The sequence below is a fragment of the Camellia sinensis genome, chromosome 9, assembly GCF_055761805.1.
Source record: "Camellia sinensis isolate YWXY chromosome 9, ASM5576180v1, whole genome shotgun sequence".
Lineage (NCBI taxonomy): Eukaryota > Viridiplantae > Streptophyta > Magnoliopsida > Ericales > Theaceae > Camellia > Camellia sinensis.
The window spans coordinates 39829856-39852863 of NC_138969.1; the positions used below are offsets into that span (position 1 = coordinate 39829856).

The 23008-nt window shown below is 34.8% G+C and overlaps 1 protein-coding gene across 7 annotated transcripts; it reads left to right on the plus strand.

Annotated features, from left to right (window-relative positions):
* The first annotated feature begins 42 nt into the window (after positions 1–42).
* On the plus strand, positions 43–14832 carry LOC114289750 (uncharacterized). 7 transcript variants are annotated; one of them, XR_014339582.1, is made up of 15 exons: positions 43–105; positions 276–402; positions 489–552; positions 2056–2283; positions 3846–3929; positions 4050–4145; positions 4254–4289; positions 4652–4720; positions 6303–6509; positions 6853–7123; positions 7423–7610; positions 7682–7762; positions 10695–10779; positions 10915–11477; positions 14422–14832. XR_014339582.1 is itself a non-coding variant. In XM_082886626.1 (14 exons), exons 2-14 carry the CDS (start codon positions 284–286, stop codon positions 11028–11030), a joined length of 1662 nt encoding a protein of 553 aa, XP_082742752.1. In that variant the 5' UTR covers positions 43–105; positions 276–283; the 3' UTR covers positions 11031–11608. The 7 variants fall into 7 exon arrangements, 2 of the variants coding, with proteins under 2 accessions (XP_082742752.1, XP_082742753.1); XR_014339580.1 differs by having other exon boundaries at positions 4236–4289; positions 14422–14831; XR_014339581.1 differs by having other exon boundaries at positions 4236–4289; positions 14425–14831.
* The last annotated feature ends 8176 nt before the right edge of the window (positions 14833–23008 follow it).

The window sequence follows — 23008 nt, forward strand, 5'->3', positions numbered from 1 at the left end:
TCTACTTAATAGACCTATACCAACTCTCCAAAAAAATAATTCAGGGTTTCTCATTGTAGAGAGAAGTTACACCCAAATCCATCTCAACTTGAGAAGAACTGCGAGGTAATAGTAGACAATATCATGCAATATGTTGTTTGGTTTCTTCATGCCTAAAAGTTGAATAAAAGAAGAATCAGGTCCACCAAGTTTACCACTTCCTAATGTTTTGTTAGTATGGTTGGAATACGTAAATTATTTATTTATTTATTTATTATTTTTTTTTTGCAACACAGTTTGGCGAATGGATGAATTAATGTTCCCAGGAGTCGAATTGGTCAAAGATTGTCCAAGTTCACCCGGTAGATCTACAAAACATAGAGATGATAATCTTGGTCAAAGTGGCCAAACCGTGACAGAAAAGTACCCTCCTTAATTTTATTTTGTTTTCCCCTTGTGGTTTCTTTGAGTGCTTCCTCACGGAACTCACATCACTTGATCTGGAACAGGGGTATTCCTGAAGCTATGCTAGAAAAGATTGCAAAAGTGGCATCACAAGAAGAAGAACGGAAGGTTCTGTTCGTTCTGCACTGCTCTTCTGGTTTTTATCTATACTAGATATATGCTTGTCACGTAATTTGGCATCATCAACAACACACAAAAAAAAAAAAAAAAAAAATGTAATTTATTTATTTTTTATTATTTACGTTATTATTGTTTTTGCAACCTTGGTTGTAAAACTATGTTACTTGCACATTTTCGGTCCTTCTCATGGAGAGCGCCATTTTATTTTGGAAATTATATGTTTTGAAAAATTAGGTATATGAAAATAATGCCAAAGGTTATGTCTTTACCCAATCTTTCCCTCCCCCTCCCCCTCCCGGCTGTCAGGACTGGATTTGCTTCTTCATAACTTATATTGAAAAAATACTGTAATTTTTTTTGTCACAATTATGTTATTTCTTATCTTTTTGGCATTGGGTTTATGCGTGGAATTTGCAAGGTCTACTTGAAATGAATGGTCCTTCTTTCCTTTACTTTTATCTTCTTCTTCTTCTTCTTCTTTCTGTTAAGCTATGAAGCACAGGTACATACTGTTATTGATATAATACGGATACGTCAATACGGTAAAATTTAGACAAAAAGGAGGGTTAGGGTACGGCTTGGGCTTGGTACGCTTGTAAAAAAATATTTATTTTCAATTTAGAGTGATGCAAAAATTAATTAAATAGTTTAATTTGTTAAGATCCAACTTATAATTAACATTTAATGCCAAAAGTTAAGGTATAAATCAAAATTAAATGTTAATATATTAAATAACTTACAAGCCATAGTTTGATTTTAAAATCATGCTAAGCATAAAACTAAAAATAAAAAAGAAGTCTAGTGAAAGGAGTTTTTATCACTGTAGTAGAAGAAAATATTATTTCAACTGAGGTATGATACGGCTTGGGTATATACTAGGTACGTTTGGGTACGCCAAAAATTAAGAAGAAAAAATTTGGGTACATATTTCGTGTACTCGGTAGGTATGCAGAAGTACTATACGAGGTACCATCTGCCAGTAAGTATTCGGTACAGGTACGAGATGTTTTTTAGAGTATCCATGCTTCATAGCTGTTAAGTTGTAACTTGTAATGTTTTAGAATCATCTGTAAAAGTTAGTACAATGTGTTGCTTGCTTGTATATGATGATATTTAAGTGATTGACTATTTTGTGTGTATGTATTTTTTTTTGGAGGGTCATTTAATTATTGTGTTTATAGAAGTAATTAAGAATAGGGGGAATTACATCCCAGTGGGACAAATTATTATTATTTTTTTTTACACAAACATGGAGACGGCTTTTCACTTGTACCCCATGACAAAATCATTTACACCCAACATTTTTTGTAATTTTTTTTCTCTGTCTCACTATGCTGTAATTAACCCTTAAAAATAAGATTATAAATGTTTCTTATGTAATGTTGTATCATGCTGTATCAATGGTATATTTTTTAGCTTGTTATGCTCTTCAGGTTCTGTGTTAGGTTTGTCTTCTCGCTTTCACAAACTTTTTGAACTACTTTGTCCCAGGATTTTTTGAGGAATTCAATGTTCTCGAGCCTTAAAGATAGAGGAGGTGAGGACCGGGTCTTCACAGCTGCCAAGGGGGCTGCATTCTTAGCACATAATAGTTTTTCTTGTATTAGTTGGACTAGAGTGGAGGACGAAGTGTTTTCGGAAGACCCTGATGCATTAACACATGTGCAGTGGGAGGTTTTGAAAGCTCTTATGATTCTTGTATTAAGTGTTTATGATATGGTAATTGCTCTGGCTGATGCTAAGCAAGTTTGAGATTCACAATTCTTTATCATTTACTATACATAGATTGCTTAGATTATTCCATATTGCATTCACACCAGTGTTTTAAAAAGTTTTAGGCACATCGAGGCGCCAAGGTCACCTAGAGCCTAAGTATCAAGGCGTGCCTCACCAAAACGAGGTGCAAGTTATAGAAGCTAAGCAGAATATTAATATAGCACAATTTTCAGCATAAGCAAATATTTAATATGTATAATATTAATTTTTTTAATAAGAAGAGAAGAGAAGAAAAAAAAATAATTAATTTTTTTAATATATATATATATATATATTGTTTTATTTATTTATTATATTTTTTAAACAATGTGTTTCAATTAATTTTTTTATTTTTATTTTACATACATGTGTTTATTTATTTTTTATTATGTATAATTATATATATTATCTATAAGTATATTATATATTATATAATAGGTATTATATAATATTATATATATATATATAGGAATCAAGAAGATGGAGAGAGAGAGAGAGAGAGAGAGAGAGAGAGAGAGAGAGAGAGAGAGAGAGAGAGAGAGAGAGAGAGAGAAGGCAAGAGAGAGCGATCGTGAGCGAGACAGAAACGAGAGAGAAGACGATGAAAGAAGAGGAGAAGAGAAGAGAGGAGAAGAGGAGAGAAGACGAAGCAGAAGAAAAGCAAAGAGAGAAAAGAAGAAGCAGAGATGAACCTGAAGAAGACGAGTCCAGTCGATGTTGAAGCTCAGATCAGTTGATGGCTAGTACACAAACACAAAACAGATCATTTGATGGTGAAGCACACAAAGCGTGTGCCTTGAGCCTAATTGAAAGGCGCTCTGCGCTTCTCGCAACTCGCCTCGCCTCGCCTCTTGTCATCGACATCTTTGTGTGCTTCACCAAGAGAGCGCGGCCCTTGTGCCTTTCAATTAGGCCTCGCCTCGCTTAGCTTGTGCCTAAGCCCTAAGCGCGGCCCTTGTGCCTTGCCTCGCTTAGCGCCTAGGCGTGCTTTTTAAAACACCGATTCACACAGTGCTTTTTATTTATATAATTGCTTAGAATGTGTTTGTAGTTTGACCAAATGTGATGACATTTTTCACCCAGTACATAAATTGGGTGGTCAGATTACTCGTTTTGTCAATTATGTCAAGACCTTTCCCTTGTCATTGACATCTTCGCTCTCTTGTGTTGGTGATTGTATTTGGCATTGTGTTCTTTTCTAGTCTCTCTTTGTCCCTTCACTTTTACATGCTATTAACCTAAACCTTGTTCCCTTCTTTTGTCATTTTTTTAGTTCTTGTAATTGTATCATTATACAATCACAAAGTAACTTGTTCATGTAGATGCTCCTTATTTTATTTTCTTTCCTTTTTTGGGTTTCTCTTTGTGTATGTATAAATATATATTTTAAAAATTTGGACAGAAATAAGCTCAAAATATGTCAACATAATGCTTTGACTACGGCTGATGCCTATTCATTTCTTCATGGAAAACACTTGCATTGATCATCTCATTTTTTTTTTTTTTTTTTTTTTTTTTTTCTTCAGGAAGATTTTATTCGAATTGCTTACGAGGAAGAGTTGAATGCTGAGCACAATAAGTTTATGTTTGATTTATTCAGATTGCACAAGGTTTGTGTGCCTCTGAGTTCAATATAAGTTTGATTTTGAGTTTATTGGTTTGTCTAGCTTGATAACTGAAATTGATATTGTAAACAAGTTGATGGTGCAACTTTTTTTGTTACTTTATAGACTACGAACGAAGCTATTCTAGCCATTGCTCACTGGGAGATGAAGTTGGATGATTTTATCCTTCTTCATGAGTATGATGTTAATAGCATCTTAGAGGTAACTGTTACAATTACATGTCACTGTGTGACATTGCTTTTAGTCTTTGTAACAGCTGCAGTCACTTATTCAGGGATAATATATCCACAGAAAAATGTACTTGTGCAGCAACAGCCAACACCACCAGACTTGCTGATCCATAAGGTAACACATTATTTTAGTCCTTATTTATGTTGTTGCCCTTGTAATCCCTAGCCTTCTTGTTATTAATCTCCTTTTGTTCTGACTCATAGCTGCAAAATTGGTTATTGTGATGTGTTTAATTTGTCTTCATTTTTCTTGGTATGGGTATGCATGCTTGAGAATCGTAGATGATCGTTTGAGGCATCAAACAACAGTATTTTTTTATTTGAACTTTAAATGGCATTACTAAGTAATTATATATGTGTATTTATTTTTTTGTTTTTCTCCTTTCGTTGTTGTTTTTCCGTAGTTCAATTAAGTACACTTATCTATCATAATTGATTAGTTATGCAATGTTTTGAATATGATTTATGTTGATGTAGGATGTGCGTATGTTTGAACTCTTAATCCAATGTACGATGATTGTTATGAAGCAGTTTCGACCATTGAAGGTACAAGTGTGAATCACTTTGGATATGTTTCTTAATATAATATTTTCTGCTACTTCACAATTAGATCACTCAAAGGTATTAACACCGAAGAACTGTTGATAAATTACTAAAAAAAGTTTACCAAAATATTGTATTGAAGTTTAGGATTGTTATATATGTTTGTCCCTCGTCTTTGCAATTAAATGTACCGTTCACTTTGCATTTGCGGCTTGCTCAAATTAATGTCTCCGTGTAAAGTGGATATTTCATTTATCATCCTGAAGTCAGCTTTGAACTATCATCTATGGAACAAGAAATTAACAATTAGCAATTAACAAAAAAGAAAAAAAGAAAAAGAGAGGAGTATGTTATCCATGTGAAATGGATCATATCGATGATTTTAACTATTTACCTTGTTTATTTATTCATTTTTTCTACTGTCATTAATTTAACGAAAAATTTCACTTTGCCCCCTTTTGGTTTACCCATGTGCAGATTACCCCAAATGTTAGAAAATAAGTCCTATTAATGACAGTTGTAAATTGACAAAAAAGACCTCGTCTTTTTAGTCACTTATGAACTAGGCAAAATACATTTTGCTACCTTGGTTCGGTTCTTGTGTGCATAACCTGCTTGAAATTAAGATGTTTGTTTGTGGAGAAAAATACACCTTCTGTTCATATCTAGATTGTTGGATAGCCTGATAGGGTATTGCTGGGCCCATATCCTAATAGTTATGACATGCTTGGCATACAAATTTCAACTAAATTTATGTTCAAATTTCAAATACGGTCAATCAGTTAATGACACACATAGAGCCTATGATAGGATTGTTATTGGTAATCACTTCCTAAAATGATCAACTTGATCCGTTGAAATGTATAAATAAAACGACATCGAATCTCAGTGATGTTATTCAGGATATTCAAGTGACACATGGAGCCTACAGAAGATGACACTTGTAGAGCCTATAGTAAGGACACCACACAGGAAGAAGTCCAAAGGGTCAATACGGTTAATCAAATATACGATTCAAATTGAGGATGGGGCCTTCTTATCACCTGGATGACCCTCTATAAATATGAGGATCATCACACAAAAAGGTGGATAGAAAATCAGAAGTTAGAATATGAGAGAGAGAGAGAAAGAAATTAAGAGATAAAGAAGTTGTTTCAAGAAAGAAGTTATTTGTCATATATATTCTTCTCTTTTAAAAATAAAAAGTTATTTGTCATATATATTCTTCTCTTTTAAAAATAAAAAAATAAAAAATTAAATTTTTGATTAATTTTCTATAATAATGTCATAAATAAAAAGTTATTTGTCATATATATTTTTCTCTTTTATTTATTTATTTCCATAAATCAAGTAATTTGGAAGGTAGGAATTAATAAATTTGAAATGTATTGCAATAATAATAAAAAATCCAATAATTATAATTAAAGTTGAAGAGCCAATGATTTTATGGCACATGTATTTTTGTATTTTGTTAATTCAAAAATCTAGAAAAATTGGATTAAGAGTTTTGAGTTCATATAGTTATGAACGGTTTTGCTTATATAATATTATCGATTATTTTTAATTTCTTTCTCTTTTAAACCAGAGAAATTATGCAATGCACCTAATGATGGAATTGACCCAAAAGAAGTGTCGTGGTATCACTGATGTTCTATTGCTGGAGCCTTGGGGGTGCTTTGATTTCTTGGAGCTGCGTAGGCTTGAGCCGCCTGTCAAATTTGTTGGGCTTGATGTACTTGCTTGTCAAATATTTGAAGCCATGGACCAGTTAATAGAATGGAAAGGACTTGAGGTAATTTGTTTTGCTTGTGGCAAATATTGCTGCCGGTGCCATAATCCTTAGCACACATTTTTTTAATGTATAACCGATGAGTATAGCTCTGTTACATGCAAGAGTTTTTTTTGGCGTTTTCCCATTTGATGTGGCAGATTATTTGCATATCAGATGGCATATTTCACTTAAAATGAGTATATTGTAAATTTAGGATATCACTTAATAGTGGCCCAGTAGTTGCAATATTTGTCTACTTTTGTGGGTTTTGCAGAATTATTGTGCTTTGTGTGAAAGTTTTCTATGGTGGATTATGAATTCTTTGCACCATTGCAATTTTCCATTTTCCATTCTCCTTTTGCAGTTACACAAGTCCATGAAATCAGCTACATTTCCCTTGCGGTCAGGTGTCTTTGGAAATTGTACGGAAGAGGTAATTGAGGTTGTTGGACATGCTGACTGTGCAAGAAGGTCAGAAGGACATCGTTTTATTGGCTCACATCATCTTTTATTGGGCCTGCTTCGCACAAGGATTAGAGGAAGTGTCTTGAAGTTTGTGCAGTTACGACAAGCTCTTGAGGAACCTGCGAGAAATCCTAGGTATCGCATATACGGGACAGCACAGTGTTTAGCTGGTAAGAATGCTTTTGCTTTACATCCAAATTCAATTACTGATGCACTTCTAGATAAAGGCATCTTTATCATTTGAAATTTGACTTGTAAATAAAAAAATCTTACCAAATGCACTTATTAATCTCCTTAATTTGACTACGAAATGGCCTTGAATAGAGTCGAGTAGAGAAGAAGAATTTATGTAGCTAACCCATTTGATGGGACTTAAGGCTTGGCTTGGTTTGACTTGGTTTGGTGTTCGATTATGAAAAATAGTAGGTTCAATCTTTTGATGTGTATGCTTTTCATGAATTTGCTGCAGGTGTTGACAAAATACAACTTGAACACCTGTTTTTAGCAATTATGTTCTTAGAGCTTGGGAGAAATTTTTTTTCTTTGGGAGACGAAATAATTGCGATTATAGAACAAGAAGATTTGTCTATGGATGAGCGCATCTGCAAACTTCTTCACCTGTGCTCACTTGAAGGACTTAAATGTGATCTACGAAAGGTATTTTTATTTTTCTTTTCTAGAAAGTAGAATTGTTTGTTATATCATATCTATAACCTGGTTTGTAACAGGAAGATTTGTCAATAAATGAGCCCATCCTCAAACTTGGCAAGCTGTGCGTGCTTGAAGAACTTGAAATTGATCTGGGAAAGGTATTTCTGTTCAAAAAAAAAAAAAAAAAAAATCTGGGGAGGGTATTTTTGGTAGCATTTGGTTTAAAACTCAAATAATGATTTGGATAATTTTTTTTTAAAACTCATAATCAAATACACTATTCAAAACTAAATTTAAAACTTATAATCAAACTCTTTTTAAAACTCTATTTTTTTTTTAAAAAAAAGAAGTTATTTTTATATTTTATTCTTTAAAATTATTTTTTATATTTTTGAAAAAATATTTTTATTTTATTTTATTTTTGAAGAAATATATTTTTTATTCTTTTGAAAAAAATATTTTGTTATTTTTTAAGTATTTGCCAAGTAGTTTGTTGTGATTTCGAGATATATGGGCAATCTATTTTTTTTTTTTAAATTAACAAAAAAAAAATATTTAAAATTAAATTGTATCTTTAAAATTAAAATAATTTTTGTAAAATTTTTAAATATTGAAAAAAATAAAATGCACTACATATTAAAATAAATGAATAAATATTTACAATAAAAAATAGTTGCCCTAAAAAAATATAAAATTAAGAAAAATTTTAAATATTTTAATAAAAAATAAACCTAAAAATTTTTGAAATACAATTCAAAAACTCAAAATTTAAAATACAATTCAAATTTTTTTTTTCTCCAAAATTCATAACCAAACAAATTTGGGTAGATTATTTTATTTTTAAGTCCTATTTGGAAGACTTATACAAAATATGATCCTATGAAAAAACTTATAATCCAATAGGTCCTATGGTTTTATTGTGGACATATATACCCCCAAATTTCATTAATTAATAACCTGATTAATGATAATATCATATATGGAAAATTCAATGTTACCATAGATTGCGAAATTCAAAATAATCTAATTAATGGCAATACAATATATGGAAAATCCAATGTTACCATAGATTGTAATCATATCTATATGGTTGGAAATTTGAAATTCAAAACATAAATGTAACATTCCAGACCCAACGTGACATTCCCAAACCAAATGTGACATTTCTATATGCTTCTGAAATTCAAAATAACTTGATTAATGGCAATTTCATATGTGGGAAATCCAATGTTACCATAGATTGATAATAAATTTGAAATTCAAAACATAAATGTAACATCCCAAACCCAATGTTACATTTCTAAACCCAATGTGATATTCTCATATGTTTCTCATCCAAAATCTAACGTAAATCTCAAACCCAACGTGACATTCCAATACTCCTCCGTTGAATTATAAATAATGTAACTTCCTAAATGTAATATGGAACATCGCAACCCAACCTATGTATTGAACCATCATCACTCCCAACCCTAGGGGTGAGCATGGTCTGGATTAGTCCGGGTTGGGATAAAATTAAGACCAATTCGTTATCTACGGTTCCTGAAAAATTGGAACCAATCCAATCCGTTTAAATCATGAAACCAATCCATTTAAACACGGATTCACATAATTGTAAAAAAAAAAAAAATTGAACATTTTAATTTCATAAAAACATAAACATAGTATCATATTAGTTCCACAATAGCAATATGTCTTTTCATAATAGCGACATACCGTTTTAGAATTTAAATAACCATAAAAAGAATTGGTTCCAACATAAGTATTTAAACCATTACAAATTAAAACTAAAACCTAACAAACAAAAGCAATAAAAGAAGATACCAAGCAGGTTTATGTTTTATATGGAATAAATGAAGATACTATGCGGGAGGGTGTATAATATAAATATAGGTTATTTATTTGTCTATGGTTAGGATCAGTTCCAATCCAGAACTGTGGGGTTCAATCTAGAAACGATCCGTGGACTACGGATTTTTAATTTTTCAATCCGAAATAGAACTATGGATTCAGAAAACTTATCCAAACCTATTGAATTGGACTGAACTAGATCGGATTACGAATTTCACGGATTCCTTGCTCAGCCCTACCCAACCCAGCGTAACTTTAACATCGAGTAATGGGATTCAATCCACATTCAATTACAAACCCAAATCCTCAATAATTTTGCGCAATGTACTGTGACATGTATATGTAAACACTAATTACAACAAAGACACGATACACATTCAAACACTTGTACAATCGAACAAACACACAAATGTTATCTACTACATGATGTATGTGGATTAACGTTACACACTAAATGTAATATGCATTGTAACACGATCATCCAGGTCCCAATGTACAATTGCCATCCTATGACGTGGTTCACATTCGATATCCAATTAACAACCAATATCAAATATCCCCAACCGAACCCCGAACTCATACACACCACCCACACATCAAATATATCAAAACGCATCAACCATCACAATGTCAAATACACACACGCCTACCGAAATGTGATATGATGAATGAGAAAATAATGTACAATATGAAAACAAATTATGGGTATAATAATACACTAATATCATTAATTTACAACTCATAGGACCTTATGGAACACATTCCTATTTAAATAGGATTTCAATCTCTAAAAATATATTCATACGGCTTCACATTAAATAAGTCTTCCAAATAGGGCTTATAAATAATTTTCTCAGCAAATTTTTCCTTTTCAAAACTCATTTCAAAAATTTAAAACTCAAAATACAATTTAAAACTCAAATCATGATTTAAAAACTATTAAACGGAATTTTATATTTCTTTTTTAGAAAGTAGAATTGTTTGTTATAATCTATATAGCCTGGTTTGTTTCTTAGTAATCCATGTGTGAGAGAAAAAAAATGTAAAATTGTTTGGAGCATGTTTTAATTATCTTGATGTTAACAATCCCCAAGAAATTTTCAACCTTCTTTTTTCTATTTTTGTTTTTTTATTTTTAAATTTATTTAAAGTGCATACTTTTTTTTCCCCCTTTGTTTCTGAAGTTTATTATTATGTTCTCTCTCTCTCTCTCTCTCTCTCTCTCTCCACTTATTGAAGGATTTCCAAAGCAACAGCTTGGACAATAACAAAAATGCATGGAATGCTAGCTTGAGTAGCAAAAGATTTAATGTGTTCTTAGAAGGTAAAGTAGCAATTTTTTTATTTTATTTTTTTGTATCTGCAAATCATGTCCCTATTTGATGGGGCTTAAGGCTTGATTTGGTTTGGTTTATTTGCAAATCACGTATCTTTTTTTAATTATTGTTTTTTTTATTAGGTCTATTGAAGCTCATTAGAAGACAAGCTGGAAAGACTTGTGAGGGCAGTGTTTGGGGTTTTATAAGTAGTGTTTCCAAATTCTGGAGGCCACAAGCTCTCAAGCTTCGTGTCTAGTAGGACTTTTAGGCCCTGTTTGTTTTGGGGTGTAGAAGAAGGGAGGGGATTAGGATAGAGATGGTGCCCACTTAATGTTCTGTTTGTTTGTAGGGTTGGAGAACGGATTGATAAGCCGGAGGCTTAAAGATGGGCCTTGCTAACAGAATTCATAGTCTGCTCCAACACTTGGTATTGAAATTTAGTCCGTTGGTATTAGGAGTGTGATTACTTATTTACCCATCGTTGCCCTAGCTCATCCTTGAAGAAGAAACAGCAGGAGGAAGGAGAGGCAAAGATAAGCTCTCATCTTCTTTAGATTTTTGATCTGAAGTCTGCCCTACTCATCCTTGGAAGCAACAACAGCAAGAAGGAGAGGCAAAAAGAGGCTCTCTCTACTTTACAGTGTGCCCTAACTCTCTCTCATCTTTAGATCTTCGATCTTCAAATTCTGTGGAGCATCTGTTGGTAATTTTTTTTTTGTTAAGTAATTATTTTTTATTACAAACCTCATTGGGGATGTGAATGCAATTTGCACAATCTCAAACTCATCTAAGCTTTTTTGTTTTCTATATATATATAAGGTTTGCTTTTTATATCCACATCTCAATCTTTCGTATTATTTATATATATATATATATATATATATACATATATACACAAATTGTTTTACTGTTATTGGAATCGAAGTATTCGTTCTCATTATTGTTTTGCTATTTTCTTCGCTTTTGATTTTCAAATAAATTAATTGAAATGAGGGATTAGAGTGAATTTCTTAATTGTGGGAATTTGAAAAATAAGATTTTTTTTATTTAAAAATGTATATAGATGTAGTTTGATTGTAATTGTTTTGAATTCATATATTGGGTTTTATGAAAAGATTTGGTTTTGACTAATGGGACAATGGAGAGGGTACATTCTGGATACAAATATGCACATCTATATCTAAATGTGTATATATGTTGTAAATTGGCTTCATCCTGATGGGTGTTGGGTTTGGCAGCTTCATCTATCTATATATATATATATATATATATATACGAATTTCTATATATATACGGATTTCTATATATATATTGGTTTGATCTCGATTGGAGTTGGGTTTGGTTTCTATATATATATACAGATTTCTATATATATATATATTGGTTTGATTTCTATATATATATCAGTTGGTTCTATTGGTTGGGCAAATTAAGAATTCTGAATAGAATTATTCGGTTATCATTAGTTTAATATTCCCTCATGTTATTATTCTTTCTAAATCAGAGTTTGCGTTTCAAATCCCATTAATTTTTCAGGAAGGTTTGTGTTTTGCCCAGAATCTGATATGATTTGTTATTATAATTCTGTGGATTTTTAAGTTATTTGTTTCAGTCTGGAGTTGCATTTTTTTTTGTGCAATTGAGTTTTTGGGAAATTGAATTTAGTTTCAAACTAGGGGTCTCCTATTTCAATTCTAGTGTTCTTTTTAGTTGAAGCTAGATGCTTGCCCTAATTACCAGATCTATCAAATCATAATCACTATTCAATCTGATCCGAACCCTTGAAGATTCGTTGAATTTCCCATTGAATCACTTCAAGTTCTCTTATTTGTCATTCAATTTGTGAATTTGCAATAGTTGAATTTGCAATATTATATAAAATGTATTTTAGGATTTTATTTTGTTACTATGCTTCTCTGTTCTTTATCCATTCAGTCTTCTTTTTAGTTGGCACGTCAAATAGTTGATAACAATCAAGGAGGCAGCCCTTGAACATAGTGTTTTTTCTAGAATTCATTCCACTAATCTATCTTCCCATCTAAAATAGCTCTAGATGGGGACAAATGTTAAAATAAAATAAAATAAAATAACTATGTATCCTACCCAGTTTTGGATAAAGGCTTTGTTGAGTTCATCAACCTATCCTATCTATTTATCTTATTCACAAATAATTTCACACACCAATATGGCTGTGAACAATTTATCCTTGATTTATGTATACTTCCAGCACAAAAAGTTCACATGAGTTGAACTAAATCAAATTATGCATCAGATTGCACCAGGGCAGAGTGACATGAATAATTCATCCTCACAATTGAACTAAAGGAAATTATGCATATTTTTGCAGGGTTGAATGACATGAAGAAGAGCACTTTCACCTATTTCACCAATATGGTTGTAAACAATTCATCCTCATAATTTTGTTGAAGTATACACCCTGCACAAAACATTCACCTAAGTTGAACTAAAGGGAATTATGCATATTCCCCAAAGAAGAAGAAGAGACATGATGAAGTAGAAGTGACGTGAAAGCAAAACTAATATTTTTTATGCCAGAGAAACAAATGTGGCTTAGGACATAAAAATATTAAAGAATTAGAAAATTAGTTCTAACTGCTGTTACAAGGAGGGAAAAAAAATTAAAAATGTTACCTGAAATGACATTCTAGTAACTCTTGCTATACTTTCTACTAAATGTTGAGGTATCATTGTGTCCCTCGTTAAGGTTTGATATAGAAAAAACAAATTGACATAGTGGAACCGCATATGTGGCAGAGCATCAAATTACTATTAGCATTAAATTACAAGATGGAGTGGGTTTCTTTGCTATTGAAAGGTCATATTTGAATGTGGCATCTATAGTATGATGGTCTTTTTGTTTCCCACATGACTTGTAATATATTATGTGATGCATAAATATTATAGGCTAGGTATTTTCTGCTGCTGTAATACTTTATCTGCTGCAAAAGTATGATGGTCTTTTTGTTGAGTAAATGTTTCTCCTGTGTTAGGCTGGTTAAGACTGGTTTTTGTAACTTGCAATTTGTTTATAGGTTGCTCGTGTTGGGCTACAATATATTGTCTTGTATGCTACTCTCTGCTACTGCTGCAATCTGTTTTTTTGCTTCTTTAGTGAGTTACATCTTCATATATATATATATATATATATTGTCCCATGTTTGTCTTGTCTGATCCCATGAGTTGTGAGTGGAGGAACCTGTACAAAATTGACTTTGATGCTCAAAAATATACAATGAACGACATATTGAACAGCTTGTTTCCTTGGCCTGACGAGAATTCTTGTCTTGAACCAATTGCTTGGCTAGACAATCGGTATCTGATAAAATTCTATTTTATCCATTAGGCTGTTTTAATGTTTATTTGTTTATCTATTGGGTAGTTCTTATCTCGGTAAGCTCTTTGGACAACAAGGTGGAGAAATTTTTGGGATTCAAAAAGAATTTTACTAGAATTCTATAGAAAAATTATATACCACCAAAGTTTCTGGTGTTCTACTTGAAAAAATTGTAACTAGGGATTTATTACTGTGAATGCACATCATCCCTCCTGATACATACATCTAGTATTTGTGTGTTAAGTATTGGCAGTAGAAAATTTGCAGTTCATGTATTCTTGTTGTTATGCAGCAGGGCTTGGAATGTATGGAGTGAGTGCTTTTATCTAATTGTGGGGATCTTCATGGCTAAGCCCAAAAAATTTGGATGGTATAGCAGCCTGGTGGTTTGGATTGAATTGCAACTGTTTGAAAAAGGAAATCATGAAGCTTTGGACTTGAATTTTGCTACCTCCTATTAAGCTCGGTGACACTCATTTATGAGAAAAATAGGTGCAAATAGTACTACAAAAATGCATAATCTCAGCAGGATTACATTTATAAGAATTTTTGTTAAAGGTGTATTTCATTTTTGCGCCCCCATAATTGATAAGAATTTTTTTGTTAATAAATTAACAAATCTCACTAATTTTTTTTTTACACATATACAATACAATAACAAAATTTTACAATTTAAAATGATGCCCTCTAAAATAATATAAGAAGAGCTAATTTATTTATTTATTTATTATTTTATAAGAGCAATTTAAATGGCAAACTTGTGATTAAAAGAATTAGTGAAATTTGTTATGAAAACAACATTAGTATGTGACCATTGTGGGGGATTAGAAATATGTCGCACTTGCCCTGTATTTTGCACTGTCGAAGTTGGATTTGTGAAATTTATTATAATTTCTATCAAATGAGGTATCAAATGGGGTGCAAATCTACTATTTGGATGGCAAATCTGCTTTGCTATTGGATTCATTAATATTTTAAAAAAAAACATTGAATAAATAATTTTTTTGATAATTAGATTCTTTAATATTTAAAAAAATAAAAAAAGAAAAAGAATAATATTGAGTAAAAATTTATTTATTCTTTACTTAGTATAAGTCTAAATTTGAAAATATGCAAAAAGGGTATTTGTGAAATTTCACATGGTTAATCTCATCCCCATCTCTCAAAACAAAAATAAACTATTACTACTCCATTGGTTATCAAACAAATACAATTTTTCTTAATCCCCTCACTAGTAGTCCCCTCACTAATAGTCTTCTCACTAACAATCTCCTTCATTCTACCTTTGAAAACAAACGGGACTTTATACACTTTAGCAAAGGACTAAATGAATACATCGCCCTAATAATGAAATGGTGGGCAAATTATACCATTTCATTGGTTGGGCACATGAACACGTGCTCTACGTAACCTACTAAATAACTTCTGCTATATTGTTGTGTTGTGGACTTATGTTTGTGGGGGTGTTGGCTTTTTGGCTTTCGAAGGTTATTTTTTTAATTATGAGCGTGCCAGGAAGGATCAATCAGTCCTTACAGAATTGTAATTGCCAAACAATTATTCAGACGATTGTGTTATGGTTCTTTTAGCCTCAATAAAGAGGACTTTTACTGGTGGCTTACTGGTAATTTGACTTCAGAGAACTTGAGCATAAGAACAGTTAAATAAACTGAAGCATTTCATTAGTATGAAAAACTTACAATGATCTTAGTTCCGTAGAGAATTACAGCGGCAATATACTCGAAAACTACTCCTACAAATGAAGTGCAGCGCAGGAACTTAAAGTACAGAAATGTAAAGGGCAGGAAATAACACTGGAATATGTAAAGTAAGACTGGTTTTCTTTTGATCTTTTTTCGTCCCCTTTTCTGAAGTCCTTCTTGCTATTTATACTCTCCGAAGATAACCATTGAATTGTACTTCAAACCGTCGAACTGCTCCTCCGTGATCGCTGATCTTGCTACCTTATAAGTAGTTCCACTACGCCCTCACTTGCAGTTTAGGCTTTCCCCCTATATTCGAATTTGAATGTGAGCAACCGTTGAAGCCACGTCACCATACATTTCTTTGTTGATCCGCTACTACTCAGATCTTATAACAACCAATATTAACTGCCACGTGTATGATCAGGATCGAAGACCTGCTTGGTCTCCCCATATTACCCTTACTTTGCCACGCGTCGAATTGTCACTGGCTAGCACAAAATGTGTAGCCAACATTACCCCCCGCACTAATATGCCCAAGACTTGGTGATATTAGTGGATCAGGGTCCTTTTTCCCACGTCTTAGAACGTGCATGGGTTTTGCATCTTCCCAGAAATGCAACTGTCACTCACCATCTGTATTAATACTTTCGTCTTGATCCTCTAAGTATTTTCACTGTCTTATTATTCGAACAGACTGATACATTTCATGGCCAAATTAATTCTTTCCTCCAGTGATGAAGCATACGAAGAGTCATATGTCGATGCTATTTCTCATCGAAAGCATGCATTTATTAGCCACCTTTACCCACCTTTCTATATTCAGGTCATGGATGCCTTTGCAAATTACCGACCTTTGGATTACGAACACATTGCTCTTAATCCTTCGATTCAGAAAGCTACAAACATAGACATAAGAATTTTTCCCTCTGACCTACCTTTACAGTTCGAACAAACTACTTTCAAACCTTTGATTCAGAAAATTGCAAATATGGATTTGAGCAACTCTTCTTCGCAAATTTCTGTATGGGATAAAGCTGCAACTTCTTCCTCTTCTGGGGGTTCTGACTGGACAAGCTGGTCAATACCTGAGACTTATGATTTGAAGGAGCAAATCAACCACCATTTTATTGAGTTCACTGACCCTTTAGAGTTTCCTTCCTATACTCGAAGTTCAGTTGTTTATCCCTATGTGCCCATTGACCATCGGCGTAGTCTGGAGGAGAATCTTCTTGTAGCATGGTATACATCCTCCATGCCTACAAAAATAGTGCACGCTGCCCCCCGCCCAGAAGAAGCACAAGGGTATAACCCATCATTCTTAGCCCAAAAGGCGAAGATATGTTCTTCTGACTGGCTTGATTATATTAATGCCTTTGTTCCTTCTGCTCCCGTATCATCCCCGAAAACAGAAGCGTCCACACCTTCTTCTTCGTCTCCCGAAATTGACATACCTTCTCCCCCACCAACTCTTTCCTGGACAGAGAAACTGAAGATTGCCCTATCCATGGAGAATGTCTTCCCACCTTATAAACCTCTACCTCCTCCTACCCCAGCTGAGCGGAAACAGGCTCAACTTCTGCTTGCAGCCTTCTCTCACTTGCCTTTTAATGTACTCGAGGACGAAGTCCCTCTCAAGAACCTTCGATGGGCTTGTGATATTCTGACTAGGGGCCATGTCCTTAATCCCCTTGCTCAGGCAGAGCTTCATATGTTTCTGGACCAACTTCCATTGCTCCTTTATTGGCATCGAAATTCTGTAGCTACCACACAATCTCTAGACCAACTTTCGTCTCCTCGAATTCATGCTCAGTACGAAGCAGAGAACTTTATTGAAGAATTCAATGATTTCAAGAATAAAGATTCTGCGTATTGGGATGACTTAGACATTGATGAATTGGAACAAGGATTAAGAGAGGTGGCTTTCGAAATAAAGGCTGAAGAGCTCTACTATGAAGTGAGAGCACATCAACTTATGCAGCCAATGCTAGAAAATTTAGAAGATAGAATAAGGAAAGAACAAAAGTTCATTGATCATTGTTGGACTAAATTTCATGATCTTGTTATTTATTCGATTCCTTATTTTTATGAGCTCGAGTTCATACCGAGATAGGGTCAGCTGATGTAATCGCTCTGATCTTAATATAAACAAAATTCTTCTTCATTTGTCTTTGTTTGACCCTGTCTTCACTTGTGTTTTCACTTGTGTTTTAAAAGTCAACTCAGAGCTTCGAACTTCGAACAATTTCATCCTTTGAATCTGGACTTAATTGTTTTAAATGAAACACTAAATGAGCCAATTGTAAACCTTTCCAATTTGTGGAATAAAGTTTTGGCTGATTTTCAATTGGAAACAGTGCTTCAAATCTGGCAATCTTACACTTAAAGCCTGTTTTGACCATAGTCAACATTTAGTCATTGTCATTATTGCTTTTGATGTTTCAAACACCAAATCCCATCCTTAAAGAATCTCAAGTTTTGCCTTGAAGGACATTACCTTTGTTAAAAAACCTAAAAACAGGTCTTTAAACTTTTTTAAGTGAAATAAACACTCGAGTATTTTTATTTTTGGGTATGGCAACCTGCTTCGAAGCCGGCTTCTCTGTTTCGAAGCCGTTTTGACTTGGCTTCGAAGAAAAATATCTTACTTCGAAGCTAGCCTTAACAACTGGGCTTTGTTTTTCCCTCCAAAAGCATCAATATTGAAGGAAGCTTTTGTATTCGTACTTTTAATACTTAACAGCTCATGTAATATATTTTCAAATACGAGGGCTTTAAAAACCCTTTTGTTTCGTGTTCTGAAATCACTTGCTCTTCTAATCGCACAAACCCCTCTTATTACCGATCGTCGGCTTCTCTCTACTTCCTTTCCCGGTTTCATTGTCAAGAAAAGCATACCGTCAATGGCTTCTCCTTCAGTATCAGTCGTAGAGCGTACGAGCCCATCTGTGGCCCTGAAGAGGATTATTGATGCAGAATGTGAAAAGTACAAAGCTGGGGAGAAAAGCGCTATTGATGGACGCATCTTTGTCCCTCGTCGTCATGTGCAGTTAGACTACGTGCTCGGACCCATATTCAAAGAGGTCCTTACTGAGCTCCCAGCCCTGTATCCCCGACTGGAAAACCAATGTCTTCTCTATGAAGGTGGTCTTGACTGGAGGAACTGGAGGATAAATCGCCCCCACCGATGCTGGCCCACGGTGAGACCAGAGTGGCAAGAATGGTATGATCGAGTTATTCCTGCTAGGACCCTGGACCTTCAAGAACTCTGCCTTCTCGATGCTCTCAGACTATCTAGGGTAACTATTTCAGAGGACCCTTTCCTTGTTCCTGCTGCCCTATGTTTTTGGAATCCTGTCTTTAACTTTTTCCAATTTAGATGTGGGATGATGGCCCCTACTGTTCTTGATATTTGCCATTTACTGGGACTATCTCTCATTGGCACCCCTTTTGGACCAGATTATCCTGATTTAGCAGTCCCTTTCTCTCTCCCCTCCCTTAACTCATCTTATAGTGATTTCGCTAGGGCTGAGAATAAAAGAGAGGGCCCTATGACTGATAGGGAATTCTTTTCTTTCTTATTGTATTGGCTTTGCAAATTCCTTTTTTGCACTTCCTCTCAGAGAATTATGCCTGAATTTGCCCCTCTTGCCAAAGCCTTTGTTTTACAGAAAAAGGTAGCCTTAGCCCCATATGTTCTAGGGCACGTATATAGAGTCTGCTCTCTTTTCTGTGAGAAACCCTTAGATGCTAATCAAGGGGGGCCATTCTGGATCCTTCAGTTTTGGCTTTTCATCTATTTTACTGAGTTACAATCCAAATGCCTTAAATTTTCCGAGCCAAACCCTCTTACTCACGGCATAAGGATGGCCAATGCTTCACTTTACCCTTCTACCTTTGCTTTTTACTTCTCTTTCTTTCACCAGCTTCCAGCCTCCCTTCCTACTTACCGCTTTCGTCCCTTCGAACCTTCCATTGGTCCATCTTGGTTGAGGAATTTTCTAAGTGACCAGTCCTGTACCTCACTTATTCACAAGGATATATGGGCTTCCATTCTGATTCCTAGAGAGTTATTTATCGGGACTTTGAACCCGAAGGCCTACAAATGCATTGCTGAACCTTACTGTCCAGCTCAGTTTGCTAGACAATTTGGCCTCACACAAGGGGTCCCAATACCTCTCTGTAGCAACACAAACCTCAGCCTTACCAGAAGGGATCTGAAAGTCCGGAAATCCAGGCTAGAAGAGGCAACTTTGAAATTTGTAGATGACTTAGCCAACTTTGAGTACACCCCTTTCATTCCTCAAGGTACCGTGTTGAAGAGGTACCAAAACTGGTGGGTGACTACTATGGAGATTTATTTGGCCATTTCACCTTTAAACCTACTAACGGCGTTAGATATGACCAAGCCCAAAGAAACTGGGGTTGTCACTTCTTCCACTGTTTCAGATATAGCACATGCTGCTCCTGCTGCTTCAATTTCTCCCAGAGTCACTCGGGCTGCCTCGAAGAAAGGTATACCCTTGTCTCTTCTCCTTTTGTCTTTCATAATGCATTTTACCTTATCTTTAATTCTTCTTTTGTGGAGGTGGTCAATCACAAAAGAAAAGGAGGCTCTTTGAACTCGAGAAGGGAACATCCAATATTCAAGGGGAAGAAAAGGAAGAAACAGATGAAAAGGAAGAGTTATTTTTGAAAAGAAAGAAGAAAGCGATCGTCTTTTCATCCGACTCGGCTAGGGATGAGACAACTGCCAGAGAGTCGGAAGATGAATTCATCTCTTTGGAATCCAGATCGCAGCTTGAAGAACTTGAGGGAAAAGTTGAGAAAGAGCAGACCCTGCCAATACAGAGGAAAAGGAAAAGAAAGGTGACTGTCTCTCCTTCTGATATGGTCGAAGACTCTGATTCTGAGACAATTTCCAAAGCCATAGAGAAGAGAAAAAAGATGTCTGCTTCCGCTCCTGTCTCAGTTGAAGATACCATCCATGAAGCAGCCGTCAAGACAATAGAGCAAGAACATCCTAAAGCCATGATTGTCTTCGAGAGAGTTGAGAAGAGACGACAGCAACAATTTCTGAGAGATGAATCCGCTGCTGCTGACATACTACAAAGGGAAACTGTAAGAAAGCAACAGACTGCCAGATATTACACCCTTCGTAGTTCCCCCATTATAGCCGATACTTCTGGAGCAGGTAATTTTTATGCTTCTGCGATTTTTCCTCTGTTAGCCTTTGGTATCGAGGTTTAACATTGCCTTACATTTCTTCCTCTTGCAGCGGCAACTTCTGAGTTCATCTTTCCGATGAGACCTCTCTCAGTTTCACTCGAGGTTGATCAGATGCAGGATGTAAGGACTACTCAGACCATACTTCCATTTTTAGGGTCTACATTTTCTGCACTTTTCTTGAGGTCAAGCATTCCTGCACCTCTTCCTCTTGGTTTGACTCCATATCTTTCTTACTTGACTCTTGACTTTCCTCAATTTACTTCTTTGCCAAGTCTTGCTCCTCTTTCTCCTTCCAAGGAGATTCCAACTGCTACCTTGTCTCTGATGGGTGCTAACAGCTCTCCAATTCATGACTTACTACCTTTACCTAGCTTCAGCCCTCCTTCTCTAGATTCATTGGTGACTAGGACCATGGAGACCATTAAAGATGCTCCACCCATTTCTCCTATCCCTATGCAATCTTCTGTGTCTCCCATGGCAACTCTCTCTGCGCCCCTCATGTCTACTAATGAGATTGATATTTTTGAAGCAAGATTAGCTAGTCTTTTTAACATCACTTCTACTTCTCCGACATTCGATGAGGAGGCTGAGCCATTAGTTTTGGCTGATTCTTCGCTGGAAATTTTTGAGAGCTCTCCTTCCTCCAGCAGCCAACCTTCTGTGCCTTTGATAGACTTGGACACCTGTCTGGACCTGCTAATTTCTTTTTCGAGGATTCCCTTCGAGGCTCTACAAAGGCCTATAATTAAAAACGGGTTTCTTCAATGCTGCAAACTTGCTGAGCAGTCTGGTATGGATGTCTCTAATCACCTATCCCAGGCAGCAGCTACCATCGATTTTTACATCAGCATCTGTCATGCTGCCAAGGCCGCAGATGAGAAATTGGTTAGAGATCAAAGTTTTGTTTCTCAAGTGCATACTGAAGTATCGACGCTTAAGGAACAACACTCCTCTGCCTCTCACTTTCAAACTCAACTGCTGGAGAGGAAAGCTCAACTCGAAGAGGAGCTTTCTGCAGTGAATCAGGCCTTACTCTGAACTGACCTCAAACTGCAAATCACCAATCAAGGACTGACTAATCAAAAGAAAGATATGGCTGAAGCTATTCAATTGTTTTTGTCGTTTACCAATAGGAAATCTGTTGTACAAAAACAGCTAAAACATTGTAATGATTTTTGGGCCAACTTGTGGCATAATGTACTTGACTCTTTATAAAACATTTCCTTGTTTACTATTTTATGTTCTTGTACTCAGTGTTTATTTTATTCCCTGTGTTTCCCAAATAGTTGGAAAATAAAGTTTTAAATATCTGCCATTAATCTTTTTGGGATGCACATAACCACTCAAAATTTTCAAATGGTATGCCCCAAAAGGCAAAACTCTATGAATTTGATATGGTCCTTCCCAATTAGGTGACCATTTGCCAAATCTATGGCTTCTAATCCCCATTGGGAGTATTGTCTTCCACACCAAATCACCTTCATCGAAGCCAATGTGTTTGACTTTCTTGTTATAATTTTTGGCTGCTTTCTTCTTCTGAAAGAGAATGCTATTTAATGCCAAAATTCTAGCTTTATCTATATCTTCTAACTCCAAGCACATACTCTGACAGTACTGCTCAGGATCCAACTGGTCTTGGCATCTTACCCTTAAGGATTTAACATTGATCTCCACTGGTAACACTGCATCATGCCCATAAACTAAAGCATAAGGAGTGACTCCTGTGCTTGACCTTGGGGAAGTTCTATAAGCCCACAATACATCTAACAATAAATTGTGCCAATCTCTAGGATTATCTTCCACAACCTTTTGTATTCCCTTTTTTAAGGACTTGTTAGATGACTCAGCTTGACCATTGGCTTGTGCGTAATATGGAGTGGAATTAACAAGGCTAATCTCGAACTCAGCCACAAAAGACTTTACCATTTTCCCATCAAAAACAGTCCC

Excerpts from the sequence above, each read along its gene's own strand:
- LOC114289750 (XM_082886626.1), top strand. The coding sequence starts at position 284 with ATGGATGAATTAATGTTCCCAGGAGTCGAATTGGTCAAAGATTGTCCA. Across the intron at positions 6,510-6,852 it reads TAGAATGGAAAGGACTTGAG|TTACACAAGTCCATGAAATC; the intron begins GTAATTTGTTTT and ends CTCCTTTTGCAG. Across the intron at positions 10,780-10,914 it reads ATTTAATGTGTTCTTAGAAG|GTCTATTGAAGCTCATTAGA; the intron begins GTAAAGTAGCAA and ends TTTTTTTATTAG.